We start from the raw sequence: 19791 nt of genomic DNA, 5'->3' as shown, positions 1-19791 counted from the left end.
TGAGGGATGACGTCGCCCAAGACATCTGGAGGACCACAAGTTGTTCACCCCACCTTACATGATAATTTGCAAGTGTAAAACAGCCATCACACATTTAACAGCATCTTTTAAATAATTCCTCACCTCCACTCACTTCAAACACAGTTCAGTGTGGCTGTTTACATGTCTAACTGGAAATTGTCACACGGGAAGTCATCAAGTGACCTGCAGGCGTATGTAAACCTGCTTTCAGTGGACCCAGATTGCCTGGCCTGTAATGTCAGATATGAGCTTAAATTGATAGGTTCCAAAGAATTGTGAAAGTAGATCTATGAGCTCAAGGGGCTTTATGGTTTCTTTTTCTCATGCAGTAGATACCATGTCCCCCCAACTCAGCCACCTGACAAACTGCTTTAGAAACCGAGTGGAATTTCAAAAGCAGCTTGTGATATTGTGTTGAAAGTGGAGTGAGATGGGGTCAGATGTTCAAAGGCAAGGAATAAAAAAATTCCACTGGGCCAAGGGTAGGCAGTAACTCAGCAGTGGCCTACAACTCTTGTCAGCCCTAGCCAGTGTAGCCAATGGTGATGGATAATGGGAGTTGTAGGCCAAAACATCTGGAGGGCCATAAGTTGCCTCCTGCACTAGGCTAATACAAGTCCTTTGTGTGAACCTAAGCTGCTCTTTCAGAGCTAGCCTTTGACATTATTGAGATCATATTTCAGGTTGAGAGATATGCTGGGCAACCCTTTGCATTAACTTAAAAACTATTTCAATTGTTGCTGTTTTCCTCTTTCCTAGGTGATGGTGCAAATGATGTAAGTATGATTCAGGCAGCTGATGTTGGAATTGGCATTTCTGGACAAGAAGGTATGCAGGTATGCATAATAAGTGAGGTGTATTCTTTTGCCTTTGGCAACTGCTGCTCAGGCATTTATCATTGGTGTTCAGTATTTATCGTTCGGTGCATTCTGTATATAACATGAACATAAGTTATCATTATTGCTCTCTGGCATAAAACATGAACATCCCTTGTGGAAACGAGGTGCAATGGTCTGTATCTACAATTAATCAAAATGCCTATATGCTTGCCTTGATTCTTTATTTAAGCATATAGCCCTCCGTCATACTAATGTCCAGAGCTGCTAACAGTTTTCCATCTTGCTCATTAACATAATAACCTTATGACGTGCTGAGAACTGATCCTGAATCACAACTACACAATGAGCCAGTGAGCCCATAGGTAGGTAGGTCCCTCCCAAGTCCCACAGTCTCCACTCAGGGTGGCACTGGCTGTACTAGGCTGCTGAATAAATAGCAGCAGCCAAGTATTTTTCTCAAGTGTTCAGTGTTTCAGGCTGTCTCATCCAAATTGTTCTTACCATCTGACTGGTCATACAATCAACTTATCACTGATTAAGTTGTTGTCTTGGACTGGAAAAGGTAGACAGTTGCAGTTTTGTAATGAAAGCATAGCAGGTTTTAAAATTAAACCAGACTTGAAACACAATTACACTTCCCACTTGTTGCTTTTGCCATACTGTTTGCCTGCCTCCGGTTTACTTCAGGTCAGATGAAAATACATTATTTCTTTTATCAAATGTTCTTTACTTTAGGCTGTTATGGCCAGTGATTTTGCCATATCTCAATTTAAGCACCTCAAGAAATTGCTTCTAGTCCATGGACACTGGTGCTATTTTCGCTTGGGAAAGATGGTGTTATATTTTTTCTATAAAAATGCGGTAAGTTTAAACATCTCCTTCAATGCCTCTGTACCAGCCAGTCAAGCACTCTTCTTATAGCCACAGATACTGAGGACAATGATTATTTATATTATACCTGATTAGGCATTCACACCAGGCAGCTTACAACCTCCAAAAATATCATACAAAACATTCAATAAAATCACAGTCAGAACCTTAAGGATGAATAACTATCCAAAAATGCATGATAAATGCAGATTGACTCTTAAATTGACTAAAGAGGTTCCTTCCCATTTTTTCCAAAATCCAAAAAAGACACTTCTGTTTGAAAATTCCCTGTTTAAAAAAAAAAGCAGCTGATAATCATTGGTAAAATCCTGGCTCTGCTTCTGCATACAGGATGTTAAATTTTAAAGACTCAAAATGGAATTTGGCTCTTGCTTAGGCTGTAAAGCCTGCCAATACACTTAATTTGATGAGAACCACATGCTACCAATTGGCAGCAACAGTAATCAGCATTAGAAACATTGTAGGAAACTCCAGTACACACCTCCAGTCTCATGCAATATGTTTGCATAATGGAGTTAACATGAAATGGTGCACCTTTTGGAGATCCAAAGCTAAGGTTCAATAAGGAGGGAGGGAGAAGCAAGTCTTCGTTGGGAAATGTCTGAGCTGTTTCACTTTAATAAACTTAGATAATTTTTACTGAATTTAAAAATCTTTTTAAATAGAAGTGATATTTTAAGGATGTATCAACTTTGCAACATGGATAATGCAGGTTTGTGTGACATCAGCAAATATCTGCAAGAAATACAAATGCTGTGTTTGTGAAAGCAACCTATGACTTTGAATAGCAAGTAGGTAGTTATTGGCCCATCCATTGATACACAGGGGCTAACCACACATTGCATGGGCAGCCCATTATTAGGCTTAGTGACAAGCATTTGCATGCAATGAGTAGTTGGCCTCTATGTATCAATTCATGGGCAATGGCCGCCTACTTCCTATTCAAAGTGATCTTAGAGTAGTCCCATTGGGTTGGATCCAGATTTAGGTATGTGCAATGGGGCTGGTGGAAGCAGACTTCTCCTCCCCTTGGCAGCCCCTCCAGCCCCCTGAAAATGCTTCACAGACATGCAGGAAACCTGACTGAATGGTGTGAGCTGTAGTGCAAGGAGAAGGGGAGATCCCTGAAAACTGGGCAGATCCTGGATCCAACCCACTGAATATTGAGGGCAGCTCTTCTGTTTGCAGAAGGCAGGTCCTGGATCCAACCCATTGAAATCAATGTGACTTAATTCAGCCAGGACTAATGTATGTCCCATTGATTTCAATGAGTCTACTATTCTAAACATGTCTGGATGTTTTTTAGTTAAACAACCCCATTTTTTTTAGTTAAAAAGTGAGAGAGGTTAATTTAAAGTGGAGAAGTGACCAGGGGGAGAGGCTCTTAAACCTTTTCCCCACCTGCAGTTTCCCAATTCTAAATCTCTCCTGTAGTTTTTCTGTCCATGACATTCCAACAGCTCAGGCAAACACACTTTTAGAAAGCTGTGGTAGGAAGAGCAACTAGGAGGCAATTTAGAATGGAGAAATAGCAGACAGGGAATGGATCAAGTGCCCTTTCCTCCACTGCTTTTCTGTTTTAAATTCCCCACTCCCAAAGCTACTTTTCACTTGTTAAAAATCATGTTAGAGCCCAGTTTCATGTGTTTGCATGTAATTTGTAGATAGCCTCTTGGCCTGAGTCCTTTACACTGACTACTTTAAATCAGTGCACTCTAGTGCACTCCAGCTTAACTGAGAGCATCTCTACACCAGCCTAAAATCCCACATTTAAAATGGGGCTTTCTGCTTCCAATTTAAATGCAGGATCACAACGGACTCCCTTTACACATGCTTCCTTTTCCCCTGTCCCCTTTCCCCTGTCCCCTTTCCCCCTTATCTGAGTCTTCCATTGATCTCACTCCTCTCTTTTCCACTTTTCATGGAGGGAACTCAGGTAGAACACAAGCAGGGTAATTTGATACCTCATTATCTGTGATCTGTTTAAAAATGAAATAAAGGTCATTTAGTGCAGGAGATGCCCTGGAGGTTCACGATGTCATCAAAAGGGCCCGCAAACTTCCATGAGTGAGCAATCTCAATAGCAGGATAAAAGCTCCGTGTGAAGGAGCCCTGAGTCACAGATCAGGCTGCTAAACATCATCATCTATATGTAAGGGCACACGTATGCAAATACATATTCTGAATACTACAGACATTGGAAACATTTCACCTTTTAACGTTTTCACACTAGGCCTACGTCAATATGCTCTTCTGGTACCAGTTCTTTTGTGCTTTCTCTGGAGCCTCTATGATAGACTACTGGCAAATGATCTTCTTCAACTTGTTTTTCACTTCCGTGCCACCAATACTTTGTGGAATCTTGGATAAAGACGTTTCGGCAGAAACTCTATTAAGCTTGCCTGAACTTTACAAGAGTGGGCAGAATTCAGAGGTATACTTTTCTTGCTCAAGTGCATTCCGTAGATTCTCACAAGCCTTTAGCTTGGTATTATGAGCTTTATCATTGCCACCATGAGAAATATTCTTCGTAACCCAGATGCTGGGGAAACATGCAGTGCTATCAGTGCCTACTACCATTGTAAAGGTCCAGAGGTTGAGTTTTCACCCGGCTATGCTAAGAGCAAAACCAGATCAGTGGAGGCTGGGGAGTCTAATTTTGGTGGGGCTGTGCGCAATTCCACTCCAGATTTCAGTCAGAACAAGCCAGAAATCTAAAGGAGCTATCCAAGGTGCTGAGCCTATTTGGGGGATAGGGTCCAGCACCTTGGATATCTCCTTTAGAGTTCTGGCTAGTTCTGACTGATATCCAAAATGGATGCACAGCCCCACCGAAATCGGAGCCACCAGCCTCCACTGAACCAGACATTACTTTAAATTCATGTGGAGCAGCTATGTCTTTTCTTTTTCCATTTTTAATCTAGAGTAGGCACAGGAGCCTTACTCTGGATTGGGACCCTACTTTGGAGTGTAGGAGGGCTTTTAATAAGGGCGGGGGGGAGAGAGATGAAGCTGCTAGATACAGATTTAAAGAAATGTCTGGTTTCTGTCCTTCAGGCTCAAACTACACATTAGATAGAGTTTCATTAACCTTTCCTCCGATACTGAAACTGAAGCTCAAATATTTTGGCTACCTAATGCGAAGAGAAAACTCCCTGGAAAAGACCCTGATGCTGGGCAAGATTGAAGGCAAATGGGGAAGGGGATGGCAGAGGATAACATGGCTAGATAGCATCACCAATGCAGTGAATATGGACTTGAGCACAATCTGGGAGAAAGCAGAGGACAGGAAGACCTGGCGTGCTATGGTCCATGGGGTCACGAAGAGTCGGACACGACTTAATGACTGAACAACAACAAACCTTTTCTCCACATTTTTTAAAACCCAAGCAGCCTGTACAGAACGCACCTGAATGGACAGACAGACGCTGCTGATGTTTTCCCCCTATGGTTGTTTTTGAGCTCAAAACTGCCCTCCCCCAAGCTGCTTTCCCCATTAGGCAAAAGATACGGAGTCCCCATAGTTTTCTTCATATCTTTCACTATAGTGAGTGAAAAGGCAACTTGTGGAGGTCAATTTTGACAGAAAATTTCCTTAAATTTTGACTTAAGCAGTCTCTCTGTGTGCCCCCTTCCTCCACCCAGACCGTAATGTATAGTTTCAGCCTCAGCTTCAGTAAAAAAAAATATATCATTCAAGTGTCTTCTCTTGCACTGGGAGAAGGCATGCGATGAGATCTAAAGATATTAAGAAAAAGATAGAAGCAGCACTGTTTAAAACAAATCATCATGTACACTGCTATTCTCTGGTTTAAGTATCTCAGTAGGACTTTAGTTTATTCTAAAACTATTTTTGTTGCTCATTATTTTTCATGCATATAGCACTATTAGTTCAAAAAGCTATTTGTATCCCTTATCTCACTTACCCTCACAAGAGCTTCATTTTACATAAGCTGAAAGCTACCTCCCTGCATTTATTTCTGAGTAAGGAATTCAACCCATGTTTCCCAGATAAATGTCCAGCACTCTATTGCTAAGTCATGGACAGCTTGTGTGCCAAACCTGAGGCACATCTGACTGCAAATTGGCCCACTGCTCACCTATGCACTTGTCTGTTAAAGGAAACCTTTAAGCCTCACCATTCTGGCTTCACTGATTTGACTCTTTTCACAGTGTGCTGAACTGCCATTTTTGAGGCAAAGACCCGTATATGTTTAAACAGTCTTTCATTTTCTTTGTTTGCTTATTTCTTTGCCCTTAAAATGGCAGCCAGGTCCTGAGACTCATATGCCAGCCCCAGATGCCAATGGAGGTGTACAAATGGGGTTTCTAGAGTTTGCTCCCTGCCTGCCCCTAAAGCTGTGGCTTGAATGCCTACTAAGATGAGATACTCGGTGATGTACCAAGAAATTGTGCATGTTGAACATTTTTTCTCTTTGTGTCATGGTTTACTACAGATTTACAAGCCTCTGACATTTTGCATTGCCATTTTGGATGCCTTTTACCAGAGTCTCATCTGCTTCTTTGTCCCTTATCTAGTAAGTATTGAAGGCATTCTCTTAGGGCGCAATCCTAACTAGATAGACGGACACCTCTGAACTCGGAGGCGACCACCTATCCTAAGCAAGGCAGGAGAGGCACGGGGGAATCATTCCCTCCGCGCCTCTCCTGCCTTGCTCTTTTTCACTAGACAGCCATTTTCAGCTGCCTAGCAGTGGAGGGGCTGACCAGGAGAGGAAGCTGCCGTACAACCCATAGGATGTGTCGTAAGCGCAGCTCTGCTCTCCCTGCCCCGGAATGCCCCTCAGCCCCGCCCCTTTTCAGTCGCTCTGCACTCGTCTTCTCCACACTGCCTCCGAGGAGGAGATTGGATTTCCAGGAACTGACCTCAGAGCACAGGCTCCAAGGTCAGTTCCCGGAAAGGAGCATATCCTATGGCCCTCTAGACAGTGTCTAGTGGGCCATAGGATTGCTCCCTTAATGGTTTTTAGTGAAACCAACATCACATGCAGTCAGTATACCTTTGACTTTCTCTATTTTCCAGGCATATCATGATTCCGATATTGGTGTTTTCACCTTTGGAACAACAGTCAATACCGTTGCCCTCTTTACTATTCTATTTCACCAAGCTTTAGAAATTCAAACATGGGTATGTATATATATTCTTCCGTAGCTACGATGTCTTTCAGGTTGTTTGCTTTTAGAAATGGTGGTCATTACTTGAGTGTTAACAGGACCTATAGATGACCATTTGCATTTGTGATCTGATTTATATGTCTTAGGGTTTTATAATTTGACCCTTGTTTGTTTCATTTAATATATTGTTGTCCAGCTTCATCTTCTATGATTTGTTGAGTGATGTATAAAATAAAAATTTAAGAACATTCATAAAACTGAAATACCTACATTTGCAGACAGCATAACAAAATCTATGCTATTGAAGTTACCTAATTTGCACTATTTTTGATTCTTTGTGCATTATGGCTTCATGCCTTTCATATTATTTGTCTACATGTAAGTCCCATCTCTGTCATTTCCTCCCAGAGATGTTGCTGTTCTTTACTGCATGTTTTATACCCTGCAATGCTATTGTTCTTTCTTGAGCTGCTTTTGGCTTGCAGTCAACAAACATTATCACTGCTGGTCCCCACTGCAGCTGTTGAATTGAATACCACAGAGAATACAGGAAACTGTTGAGTCTTGCTGGGGTCTTGAAGGCTTTGAGCAATGCTGGTGATAGCACTGTGGCTCAGGTTAACTGGATCCCATTCACTGAATGAATAAACAGTACAGGATTCCTCAGGAAAAATAAACCTTCTATAAGCAGTACCCTTGCTCCATGGCTCAGAAACTAGCATTCAGCATCCACACAACCACGTGCACAGCCCTGAAAATGCAGCAGAAAAGGCTTCATCATGTTCCCGCACACTCTTTCACTCCAAGAGACTGTCAGATCCTAAAAATGCCTTGGAGTTTCATGGCCCCAAATGCAACAGGATTAGAGCTATATTTTGTATGTTCATAATACTAAGGTTTCCTAGAATTTGGCTTTCCTTGTTGTAGATGACTACTTGTTTTTTGCTCACAAATGTCCTTGACTACATAAAGACTGTATTGCTTCTGTGCAATGTTGTTGCTATGGCAATTTGTGTGTGTGTGTGTGTGTGTATGTACGTGTGTGTGTGTGTATGTGTGTGTATATGTGTGTATATATATATATGTGTGTGTATGTGTGTGTGTGTATGTGTGTGTGTGTGTGTGTGTGTGTATATATATATATATATATATAAATATATATCTGCGCCAACATTTCCAGTTACCTTTTCTCCATATTCCTGTAGTGAAATCATCGCTATGAGACATGTTGCCATAAGGGCTCTTCTCTTCCCTTCTGTCCACAGACTGTGTTCCATGGGATCATAATGATTGTGAGCATTCTGCTTTACTTGCTTTTCTCGACCATCTACAATGCTACCTGTGTCCTTTGCAACCCTCCTACCAATCCCTATTGGATTATGGGGATGGAATTCTCAAGTCCGGCCTTTTATTTCATATCCATCATCACTCCTGTCATAGCACTTCTCCCAAGGTTAGAACATGTGTCTCTTTTCCTATGTATTTAGATATCAGGCCTTAGTCAGCAATTCCTGGTGGATGGGTGGAGTAGTTTTGAAATGGAGCTTGGCCTAATTTAAATGTGATGCTTGGAGTGTCTGAAAGGCTTGCCCATGTGGTGTTCCATGGGGATGGTTTCCCATTTAAACCCAGGTCTCTGCTGCTATGTGTGCAGCATTAGCATGCAGGGTGAGGCCTGCCCAAGCCAAAGGTCTCTGCCATGCTAGTGACACATGGGTAATCAAGGCAACATGATATCAACACCGCCTGCATGGTTAAGTATTCCTATACACCCACTGTCACATTTAATTTGGTCTTCAGAAGTGGGGGATCAAGGTCCCCAGTTCTTACCTTCTTCCACAATGTCCCACCCATACCTGTGTTGTCTTCCCTCCACAGCCTTCATTTGCCCCTCAGTTTGCAACTGGAAGACCACAGAACATACCTTAGGGGTCCAGATTTGGCTCAGTTCGCTCCAGCCACTAACATCTGGGCATGTAGGCATTCCTGCGGTCTGAGTTTTCAACATGGGTTATCCTCCAGTGTTCCTCAGCACCAGATGTATATGCATACATGCCCACCAATGGCATCGCAGCCCATTTCATATATTTGATGAAGCACACTCCTGCCTGCTGTTGCAGTCCTGGTGGTGCTGCCTCTTGAAGTTGACTGGAGAGGATCTTTTGCGAGTCTTTCAGCTGCAAAGCAAAGATAAGAGAGTATGGATCTCCCTGGAGGGCAGGACTGTTGTATTTCCTCTCCTTCCCCTTCCCTGTGGGATTCCAATCAGCATACATGCACTGGGAAGCCCAAACTAGTTGAAGTGTAGAAGGATGGGAAAACTGACACAAGAACAGACGACCTTTGCATTAAATCTTACAGCTGCCAAGCATCTCTGTCCTCCTGCTGAAAGCCATGGCTGATATGGGGCTCTGCTCAGGGACAATTGGGTCCTGAATTGAGGAGATATAAACAGAAGCTACTGCATGTTAGAGCTGCTTTAAGGTAGCCTCACAATCCTGATACTCCAAGGGTAGGCAACTTGTGGCCCTCCAGATGTTTTGGTCTACAACTCTCATTAATCCTGACTTTTGGCCATGCTGGCTAGGAGTGATGAAAGTTGTAGGCCAAGCAGCCCCTAGTTCATTGGCCATGAGGAATGCCTGTTCCATCCAAAATAGTGACATAAGGGCTATGGCGGTTCTCTGTGGTTTGGAGCTCTCCTGAGAAGGTGAGTAGGCTGCCGTGGAAATGCCAGGAGTAGGGTCTGATGCTATGTCACCTACGGAAGCTCATACAGGACAATCTGTCTTTGAGAAGGGCTGGGATTCAGGAGGATCCATTCCAAAGGAAGGTATGATGAGACAACATGCCTTCTTTGATTGTGCCACCCTTGCATTTGTCCCCATCTGCCCTGGTGAAAACAAAGGACTCAGTACAGGCTGAAGTACCAGCCACATGTGTACAGTGAAGCCCAAATATGTTCCCTAAATCCACCTGCTTCCCAGACGAAGCTCCAGGCAGACTTGCCCTTAGTGTGCTGTTTCTTATCTTCCCCCAGTCTGCCACTCAAGGGCTAGTTCCTTGTGATTTCTTGCTTTTTCTGGAAGGGAGACTTAAAATCCTTGGCAGCCTGCATCTTTTCATGTGGTCACTGCTTTTTCTTCTGTAGTTTGGGGGAACTGAGTCTTATGTGCCTTTGCTGGAATATAAGAGCTTTGTTGTTGTGCTGTGTAATACAGTTTTTTGTGAGGCAACCCTTGAGCATTTCAAAAGGAAAACTGATTTCTGTGCTTTTCTCTTCAGTACTAGAATTGGGAGGCAGCTAGCTGTCAGGGCTCAAAAGCAATTCCCAGCAGTCAAACAAGCCTTAGAAGTTGTGCAAAGGCACAGTGCCTGCTTCTCCCCCTAACACACACTCTTTAGGGTCAAGAAGTAGGATCTCCTGCTTCTTCTGTTTGGAAGGATTATTCTTCTCTTATCCTTCTTTACTCACTTTCTATAAACACACACTGATTTGAGGGCAGATTCATGAGGAGAACACTTAAGCTTGTTTCCATAGCATTCTGTTCCTGTGGGTTTTGCGTTCTGTAAAATGAGAATTCCATTCCTCTGCTGTACAATAATTATTCAGACTGGAGTGCCACAGGAGTTTTTGCGTGCAAAGGTTAAACTGTCACCTTTTGTAACTTGTGTGAGCCCTACAGCATCTCTCACTGTTTGCCGTCTGTGTGCTCCAAGCTACACCCATACAAGGATGGAACTTGGAGTGAATTGCTGTGTTCAGATGTGATGATCAACTGTGGTTTATTGTTATGGGAACAAGTCTGGGCAAGCCTTGGGCTCACACGCCCCCCCCCTCACCTCTCTTCCTCTGGCGTGGCCATGTGGAGATCAGAAACTTTCATTTCCTTTTTTAATTAAGCACAGTTTAGTTTGCTCTTTATTGTTATGTCTGCACTCAGGCAGACAGTGTTTAGTCTTTATTGGTTTAGTGAAAGATGCCAAATGCAAACATTGGTTTATGAAGCTGACTTTTCCATACACCATTCTTAGGGTTAACCACAGTTTAAGGTTAAGGAGTAATGCTAAAGTGCGATTAATTGAAAACAGAAATGAAAACCTCCAATCTCCTCCTCATGCCGGGGGGAGGAGGGAGCACGAGTCCAAGGCTCATTCACATAAAAATAAACCATAGCAATAGGCCATTGTTTCTTGTTATGTGCTTATGCTGTTAATGAATGACAGCCAGAGAGAAAGATCCTACTAGGGTCTTTGGCACCATCCATCTGGCCAAGCTGTCCCATTTTCCCATAGAAGGACTGGGGGTGGGGAGTGGGGTGAAAGAAGAGGCACATGCCAACATGATTTTAAGCAGAAACTAGGGAGTGACCCCTGACCTGGGAGTCCCTCCTTTTCTTAGGTTCTCCCTGCAAAAGACTAGGAACTGTAAAAGATCAGAACCCTGTGATCACTTTCCATGGGGAAAATGGGAGGAAGAAGATAATGCACTTCCCCCTTCCAGATTTTGTCTTTTCCTGGGAGGGGAGACAGGAAGAGATGAGAACTGAATTCCAATTCTTCTGAAGACTGGCAGGATGGAGCTGCTCTTCCTCTGTGTAGAGTTGAACTCTTAGTGCCCCAGTTTGCTTTGGAACTTTCTGTATCTAGTTATTCTTACATCACTGACTGTTAAGCAAACCTAAAAGGGACTCCATTGGGCTAGAAGCTGTGAAAGCAGAGGGAGTTAAACTCTCTCCCTCAGGGAGTCTAAAATCTAAATAGGGAAGCCAGCACTGAATCTGGGAACCACCTTGTGAATTGATTTTTACACAGATCGGCCAGCCACATGCGTGCAAGCAAATGATGTTACATTGTGAAAGGGATTTAGCTCTACCCACAGGCCTGGTCACTCTGTGCTGAAAACTAGTTCATAAGACTCTTAGCACCATTTGCAATATGGCCAAGAGCTGTTAATGTAAAGAAGGCCAATCACTGCCGCTTTTTTATTGGCCTTGGCTATTTTCATTTCCCATGCTGAGCTACAATGCTAAAACAAGATCCAGCCTGTGCCTTTCCCTGGTGCTCATTACATGAACAAAAACCCATTCCTGATTAGCTTTCACCTCCCAACAAAATGGCTCTGTGCAAATCAGTCGCCCGTCAGCACTGCTCACATGAGTTCTGTCTATACCCCTGAGAGGCTTAGAGGAGTGCAACAGATGGATTTGCCATGGGCCTTGCTCCCTGGCCATCTCCCATTAGATACACAGTGCTGTGCTGTTTAGCTGGTGGTGACTGGATGGCCCCACAACATCCCTGCTCCTGGCTGTGCCTTGCAAAGCTCTCCTTTCACAAGAGGACCACAGCATCTCTGACAATTCACTCCATGTCCTACCTGGCCTCCTATTATTTGTTCATGTTATGAGTCATCACATTTATATTCCGCCTTGAGTCCTAGGAGCTCAAAGCAGCATACATGGTTCTCTCCTCCCTCTTCTTGCCTCACAACAACCCTGTGAGGTAGGTTAAGCTGAAAGGTAGTGACTGGCCCAAGGTCACTTGGTGGCTAAGCGGGGATTGGAACCTTGATCTCCCTAGGCCTAAGCCAACGCTCTAGCCGTGACACCACACGAGCACGCTGCTGATACTTGGCAAGACCACCCCCAGCCTCAGCTTCTTCTTCCTTGTGTCCATCACCTAGCTCAGGGATGGGGAACGTAAGGCCCTCCAGATGGTGTTGGACTCCAACTTCCATCAGCCCCAGCCAGCATGGCCAATGGTGAGGGATGATGTGAGCTGTAGTCCAGCAACATCGGAAAGTCCACAGGTTCCCCATCCCTAGTCTAGCTGGTAATGATGAGCTTCTTCCACACCAGCCTGTGCTTCACACACACACTTGTATAGTTTCAGATGCATAACCTCCCCGGAATATCCCTCCTGTGAATTCTAATGCCTCAGCTGGTCTAGAAATGATATATACAGGGAAAAGATCTCTGTAATAGTTGGGTGGTGTGTATAACTCATTGACTGAATGCAATTGAAAGCATTACACCTCATCAGGCAGCTGCAGCATAACTGCATATCTGGCCCAGAAAGTGTGAAGACTCATTTTTGCAAGAACACTCATCAAGTGTTAGTGTTGTTGTCGTTTTGCTTTCCCAAGGTATCTTATCTTGGCTCTGCAAGGAACTTTGCAGGCATCTCCCATTCTGAAAGCACAACACTTGGATAAGCTCCCCAAAGAGCAACGGGACTGGGAAATACAGAAACGGAAACCAAGGGAACAAGGCACAGCAGTCCACGGTGATGAGCCCAACCAACCTGTGGCAAACATGGGTGTGGCAGTACCTGATGATGTGTCAGCAGGACCTGCACTTTCTGGGAACAATGTGCATCAGGGACTCTGCCCTCCACAGCAGGAAAAAGAATGGATATTGAATGGAGAAGGCCAAGGCTGCACGAAAAGATGGGCCCAGAAAGAGGCTGGTGCTGTCAGTTTCTTGTCAGTAGCAGCCTCTCCTGGGCAAAGTGCAGGTGCAAAGCCTTTTTCTGGCCTGCTGTCCAACAATACTGGGAATTCTGTTCAAAAGAGCCATCGGAGGTCTGTAAGTGCAATGACTCTATGAAGGAGCTTGAGCTTTTGACTGACAGAAGGAGAGAGAGAGAATTGGTATTGCTCTTCTGAACATCCTCTGCCTCCCACGTGGCAGCAGAGGGAAAACAGAATTTCTATTTCTATTAAATAGCAGTGCCTTCTGGAAAGAGAGACCTAAGATACAATTTTCGCCAGCATATTGGGGCTGCATATTTTGTCTTTATGATGTGACATACCTCAGGTGTATTGAAGTGTACTTATTTTGAGGAAGAGACGCTGCAAACAGCTTGGCGTAATATTAGACAAGTATCCCCTCATCAATGTGAAATGCACCATTTGCCTGGAAACCAAGAATGTCTCCTGCAGGGGACTATTTTGTTTTTCCAGTCATGAGTCACTTATCTGATCATGGAGGTTATCACCTGAGCCTCGTGCCAAGTTGGCAGATAAATAATCACATAGCTGCCTGTAATACAATTATTCATTTTTATACTGTTCTATGAATGTTTTCTAGGAACAGATTGTATCATCTCACAGTAAAATTATCACATTTAAAGTGCAATCCTAGATGTATCTACTCAGAAATAATCTCCATTAATTTTAATGGGACTTAGAGCATCCCTACGCCAGCCTAAAATCCCGCATTTAAAACGGGACTTTCTGCTTCCGTTTTAAATGCAGGATCACAACAGACTCCCTTTACAATCACTTGCACCCCACCTTTTCCCCCTTATCTGAGTCTTCCATATGTTTCATTTTACAGCCGCTAGATGGCGCTGTGGTCTAGCTCCTCTTATTGTGACTTTTCCTTTTTTCCTGGAGGGAAATCAAGTGGAACTCAGGCACTGTAATTTAATAGCTCATTATCTCCAATCTTTTAAAAAATGGAATAAAAATCATTTAGTGTGGGAGACACCCTGGAGGTTGACGATGTCATCTAAAGGACCTGCAAAGTTCTGTGAGTAACCAATCTCAGCAGCAGGATAAAAGCTCTGTGTGAAGAAGCCCTTACTCCCAGATAAGCGTCTGTGGGATTGCAGCCTTAAAGACCAGTATAAAGACCATTGCATTAAACTCAGGAGCCTGGATAATGTGCAAATTAGAATCCAAAACTGTTTTAAGTGTGTGTATTTTTCAAAAAACCTCTGTGTGTGAGTGCAAATATATGTGCATTCTAGGTATGTGCAGCAGATCTGGACAAAGTCCAAAGCCCAAGCAAAATTGCGTCACTTCCAGTTCTGTTGGGTCCCAAAGCAAAGCAGGCTTCCCTCCAAAGCCAACAGAGCTGAAACACTCAAGAACGAGACTTCATTAGCAACTTGTATTTCACATACAATACATACCCACAGACTTTATGTCTTCAGTGTCTTTTGGTTTCATTTCTCTAAACACTGTGGGGGGGGGGGGAGTGCAGTTGACAGGTCCACCTAATCCTAGGGCACATTTTACCATGGGTTCCAATCACTGTGCTTTGGGTGAGGTCAACAGTGGGACTGCAAGAACCCATTCTTCCAATGCCATCATATTTCAATATGGAAAAGCCTTAAACTGGTTTTCAAGTATCGTAACTCCCTAGTTCCTGCACCTATCCTTCTGACACTTTGCAGGTTTCTTGCTTAGGGACACCTCTATGCAGTGTGCCATTTTCGTACAAATTGACCCAAAATAAAATGGGAGGGAAGTGGAAGTGGATCACTCCCCCCTCCAAAAAATTGGAGAACTCCCCTTCCACATGAACTGCTGTGCTTACCCTTCTGAAACTTTACAGATTTCTTATGGAGGGACGTATCTCAGATGCCTATAATTTTTGGAGCAGTGGCCCACAAGGAACATAGGAAGATAAATGTGTCCTTTTGGAGACACTCAAAATGTCAAGACTGCTCTTGCACTGTGGATATCAATCTGAAATTTGGCAGGCTTGTTTCCCCTCAGAAGGGGCAGCTATCCCTGCAATTTTCATCCAGTTCTGCCAAGAAATTAACAAATTATCCACATTTCTCCTTTTTTAAAAACAAAACCCAAAATATGAAGATGTGTAGCACAAGACCCCCTGCACCTATATTTGTAACATGTGGCAGGTGTAATCCCCTCCTGAGTGGCTACTATGCTTGCAGCTATCATCCAGGTCTGACAAATAGGGAGAAAGTTACAGCCATTTTAAAAAAAAAATCCCATGAGAGTCCATCAGAAACCTGAATCCTTGATTTTCTGAAGAACTGAATTGGTTGAAGCAGGTTCGGTGCACACCTCTAGTATGTACAGTAGGTTGTTACCATACATGGCAAATTGTAAATTATTCAATGGTAATGTGCTGGGGGGGGGTGTAATCAGCACCCTAGTCCCAAATACTTTTACTTAGATGTAAGGTCCATCACCTTCAAATAAATGATCTTCAAGAGGGTGTGCTTAAGATCAGGGAATAAGGCTGCAACCCCAACCCAAAAATTAAGCTAGAATACTTGGATTTATTTAAAGCAGGTTTGGGGGATGTGTGGCCCTCCAGATATTGTTGGACTACAACTCCATCAGCCCTACATCAGCCCTAGCCAGCAGCATAGCCAGTGGTGAGGGATGATGCAAGTTGTGCTCAGCAACATCTAGAGGGCCACATCTGTGATCTAAACCAATTTAGCTGTAATGAATTTAACAGAGCTCAAGTGGCTTGAATTCAACTGTTCAACTTTAATTTATTTACCTATCTGGAAATCACTTTGACCTATTGAATGGGAGCAGGTTTACTAACAGTGCTTATGTGGCTAAGTATAAAGAATGGTGGCCTTGGGTGTGGGTTCTACCCCATTCCCATTCATGAATTTAAGGTAGAACTACATATTCTGTCTCTACCTCATGACCTGAAACTCAAGCCTCTACTTCTCTGCAAACTGGCATTGGGAAGGGGTGATTTGCTGAGGCAAAATGGCTGACAGGAGGAGGGGTGCTTTACCCATGAACTCTCATCCACCAGCTACTTTTACCTCAGCAGGGCTTCCTGCCACATGTTTTCCATCGTAAATATAGGTCTACAACTCTAGTTCGAAGAGAAGCAGATAACTTGCAGGGGGAAAGCTGCAGGTAGGGGAAGGGTTAAGCACCCCTCTTCACACCCATCACTTCTCCCCTGCAAATCACCCCTCCCAATGCTACTTTGTCAAGGAGAAGTGACTGCCATGGTTTCCAAACCCAAGATGGAGACGAGCACCTAAATGGGCAAGCCATTATCTCAGCCTCAATGTCCTATGCAAAAGTAACCAACCTCACTGAATTATTAAGGACTTGATTGAGAGGATGTTTTATAAAGTATTTTCTGCACTAAAATGCTACAGAAATAAGATGCTACTTTTAATAAAGCCATAATCAAAGCCTACCTGTTTGTATTCCTTTTATATCTTTCTAGTACAGAAACCACATTCATTCAAAAGAGAGGCACAAAGTAAAAGGTTTTTTAAAAAGCGAGAGGTGCAAAAGGAAAATGGTGCTGCAGCTTTTAAGTGCTCACATCATTGCTGGCATTAAGATCTCTTTAGTTCCAGCACCAGCTATTCAGTTAATGGGCATCCCAATGAAACTGCTACTCTTGTTTTGCTTAGTGACATTTTGTCACAGCAAGATACCTACAAAATTAACAGTGCTACAAAATTAACAGTGCTTTGCACCACAGCAAGTTGGAACTAGAGGATTTGCTAGGCCAGGAAATGTAAAGGCATCCTAGAGAAGAGTTGAACATAGCAGGGTTAAGCACCCCTCTTCACACCCATCACTTCTCCCCTGCAAATCACCCTTCCTGATGCTACTTCGTCAAGGAGAAGTGGCCCTCACTGACCCTCAGCTCATTGGCGAAAGTTGCACATGCTGTTGTAAGCTGAAGAAGTCAGTGACAACAAGAGGCATCCTTCAGGTTTGGAGGGGAATTTGAAATTGAGTGGGTTAGTCATTAAGACATAAGATTACTTACATAGACTGGCCCATGCATCAACTAACATAATGCTGGGCAGTTATGGTCTCTGATCTCACACATAGCCTGCAGGTGGGAGCCAGATGCTCTACTGTGAACAAAGGGAACCAGCATCCAGAGAAGGCTTCCTGCTAGAGGAAGACGGGAGAGCAGCTATTTCTTCTTCCAGTTAGCCTCCAGCCTCCAGCGCTGTCTCCCATGGTGTTCCAGAGAGTCCCCCAACCCTCTGGAACAGCATGGGAAGTGGCACACAGAGCTGCAGGAGGAAAGGGGAACCAGATAAAATTGTCCCATCCCCTTTCTCTCAAAGTCTCCCATCCCATCCAGGTCCAACCCAATGGGCATCTGGGTCCAAGCCACTGTTTATTGCAGGGATGGGAAACCTGTTTCTGCCTAAAGGCCAGATTCCATTTCAGATCATCTCTCAGGATCCACATTACAGTGGTAGGCGGAGCCAAAGGGAAACGGGGTGGACCCAAAATACAAACGATACCAGCATATTGTATCTTAAAGCTCTTACTGCCCAGTAACTATGCCTTAGGAGAGGCATTTCAACCTTCTAAAATGGGGGACAGGAGCTGCATAAAAGCCAGGAAACCAGCAGCAATCAGTGAATAGGGGAAGGGGGTGTGGGGATGGCAGGAGGGCCAGATTTGGCCCCCAGGCCTGTGATTTCCTACCCCTGGCTTATTGGATTACAGCAACAGCTTGGCTCCAGCAGTTCAGGGCTATGAGGACTGCACAGAGGACACAATTCCATTAGGTTCTTTGAAGCAATTATAATCATTACGAATTTAAATGAAACACCAAGAGATTTGGTTATTTACAGTGATTTTGATGGAACTTTTTCCCAGGTAGGTGGGTATAGGATCACATCTTTATTATATATATAACCCAGTTTTCCTTCAAGGAGATCAAGAAGGTGTACATCTCCGTCCTTTTTATCCTCACAACCACTTTGTGAGGTAGGACTGGTCCAAGATCCAGTGGTCCAGTGAGCTCTGGGCCAGTCTCTACACAAATGAATAACATCAGGAATGACAAAGTTAAGGGGAAAAAACAGGGATGGGACGGGGATATTTCAACCCCACAGGACACTCTGTCAATGACTTTAAGATGGATATTCTTGAACAAAGGAATTTCAAAGACAGGTATCAACACAAAATTGCTGAAATTCAATTCATCAAGAGATTCAAGAGAGATCAAAAGACTATTTCATGTGGTTTGAATAACAACAAAGGTTTTTTTATCACACTATATATGTTACTCAACTCACTATTGCAGTGATGTCTGTGTTATATCACCAACAATGTTTTGTGAATGGCAATTGTTATGGTAATTCTCACTGTCTGTACTTTCTGCATTTCAATTCCCTCTGGCAACACAGCGTACACCTCCCCCCTGCCCTACACCCCAGCATGTGTATATAAATCTGACAATTTGAGGTTAATGCTTCATGCACCTTATGAAGTCAACAGTGTCCACAAAAGCTTATGCCAAAATATTTTTGTTAGTCTTTAAGTTGCCACAAGACTCTTCGTTGTTTTCTCTGTTGTGGCACTGGCACCGCATTCGTAAAGCATGCATAGAGGTGCAACTGAGGTTGAAATTACAATCACTTCAGTGCCAGAACAAACCCTTCCAGTTTGCCTAAGCATTTTAAGCTGGTCAGTCTGTCTTACAGGTTTTTCCCTGTCTTTTATTGCTGTTTAATTATTGTTTTATATGTTATAGTTGTGCAAACATTTTTTGTTATATTTGTTCGGTACCCCGATATCTTTTGATGAAAGGTGGTTTATAAATATCCAAATAAATAAAAATAAGTTAAGCTAATGCTGAACCATTTAGCTTCTTTCTCAGTTCTGTATAGTACTGGCTCCAGAAAAGAAAAGATGGTGGCTCTGTAGCAATTGAATTTTTTCCCTAGCTATGATTACAAACATTTTGGGGTTCCAGATCTTTGCAGTTCACACCACATTTTTTTAAAAAAAATCAAACATAAATGTCTCTAGAATGATGGGGCTCAACATTTTCCACACTGAAAAAGGGGGTTGCCTGCTTTTATAGGAGCACTCCGTGCGGTGCTGAATGAGCTCAAAGGAAAATGTTCAATGCTGTCAGTATGGGAGCTGGAGCTGGTGTTTTAGGGCATCAGGCAGCTAGCTCTCCATCTGTCACCTATCTGTGTGCCCATCACATCAGTTCTTCTCTGGCCTCCAGCAGAGGCAAAAAGCCCCAGTAATTCTGTTTGTTGATCATGCTAATTAATGAGTTGACCTGAAAGTTTTGCCTTCTTTGCCAAGTTTGCAGGTACAAAGGTTAAAAAAAAAACACCCAGAGAGTAGCAATTTGAGCTTCTCAAGGTCCATCTCATG

At 43.4% G+C, this 19791-nt stretch overlaps 1 protein-coding gene across 3 annotated transcripts in view; it reads left to right on the top strand.

The window, feature by feature from the left end:
• Positions 1–19247, top strand: part of ATP10B (ATPase phospholipid transporting 10B (putative)) — a 249416-nt gene extending 230169 nt beyond the window's left edge. For 2 of the 3 annotated variants that reach the window (XM_084838609.1, XM_084838610.1), the window contains 7 exons: positions 781–857; positions 1596–1721; positions 3985–4185; positions 6209–6289; positions 6796–6900; positions 8153–8340; positions 13033–19247. In XM_084838609.1, coding sequence (XP_084694735.1) covers positions 781–857; positions 1596–1721; positions 3985–4185; positions 6209–6289; positions 6796–6900; positions 8153–8340; positions 13033–13495 — 1241 coding nt within the window. In that variant the 3' untranslated portion in view covers positions 13496–19247. Of the gene's footprint in view, positions 1–780; positions 858–1595; positions 1722–3984; positions 4186–6208; positions 6290–6795; positions 7141–8152; positions 8341–13032 lie in introns of those variants that run through there. The other variant, XM_084838611.1, reaches the window with a different exon arrangement.
• Positions 19248–19791: the final 544 nt, after the last annotated feature.

This window comes from Heloderma suspectum, chromosome 2 (assembly GCF_057233095.1).
Source record: "Heloderma suspectum isolate Gila_16-S chromosome 2, 16-S_ref, whole genome shotgun sequence".
NCBI lineage: Eukaryota > Metazoa > Chordata > Lepidosauria > Squamata > Helodermatidae > Heloderma > Heloderma suspectum.
The sequence above is the reverse complement of the archived record's forward strand: the minus strand, read 5'-3'. Positions and strand labels throughout refer to the sequence as shown.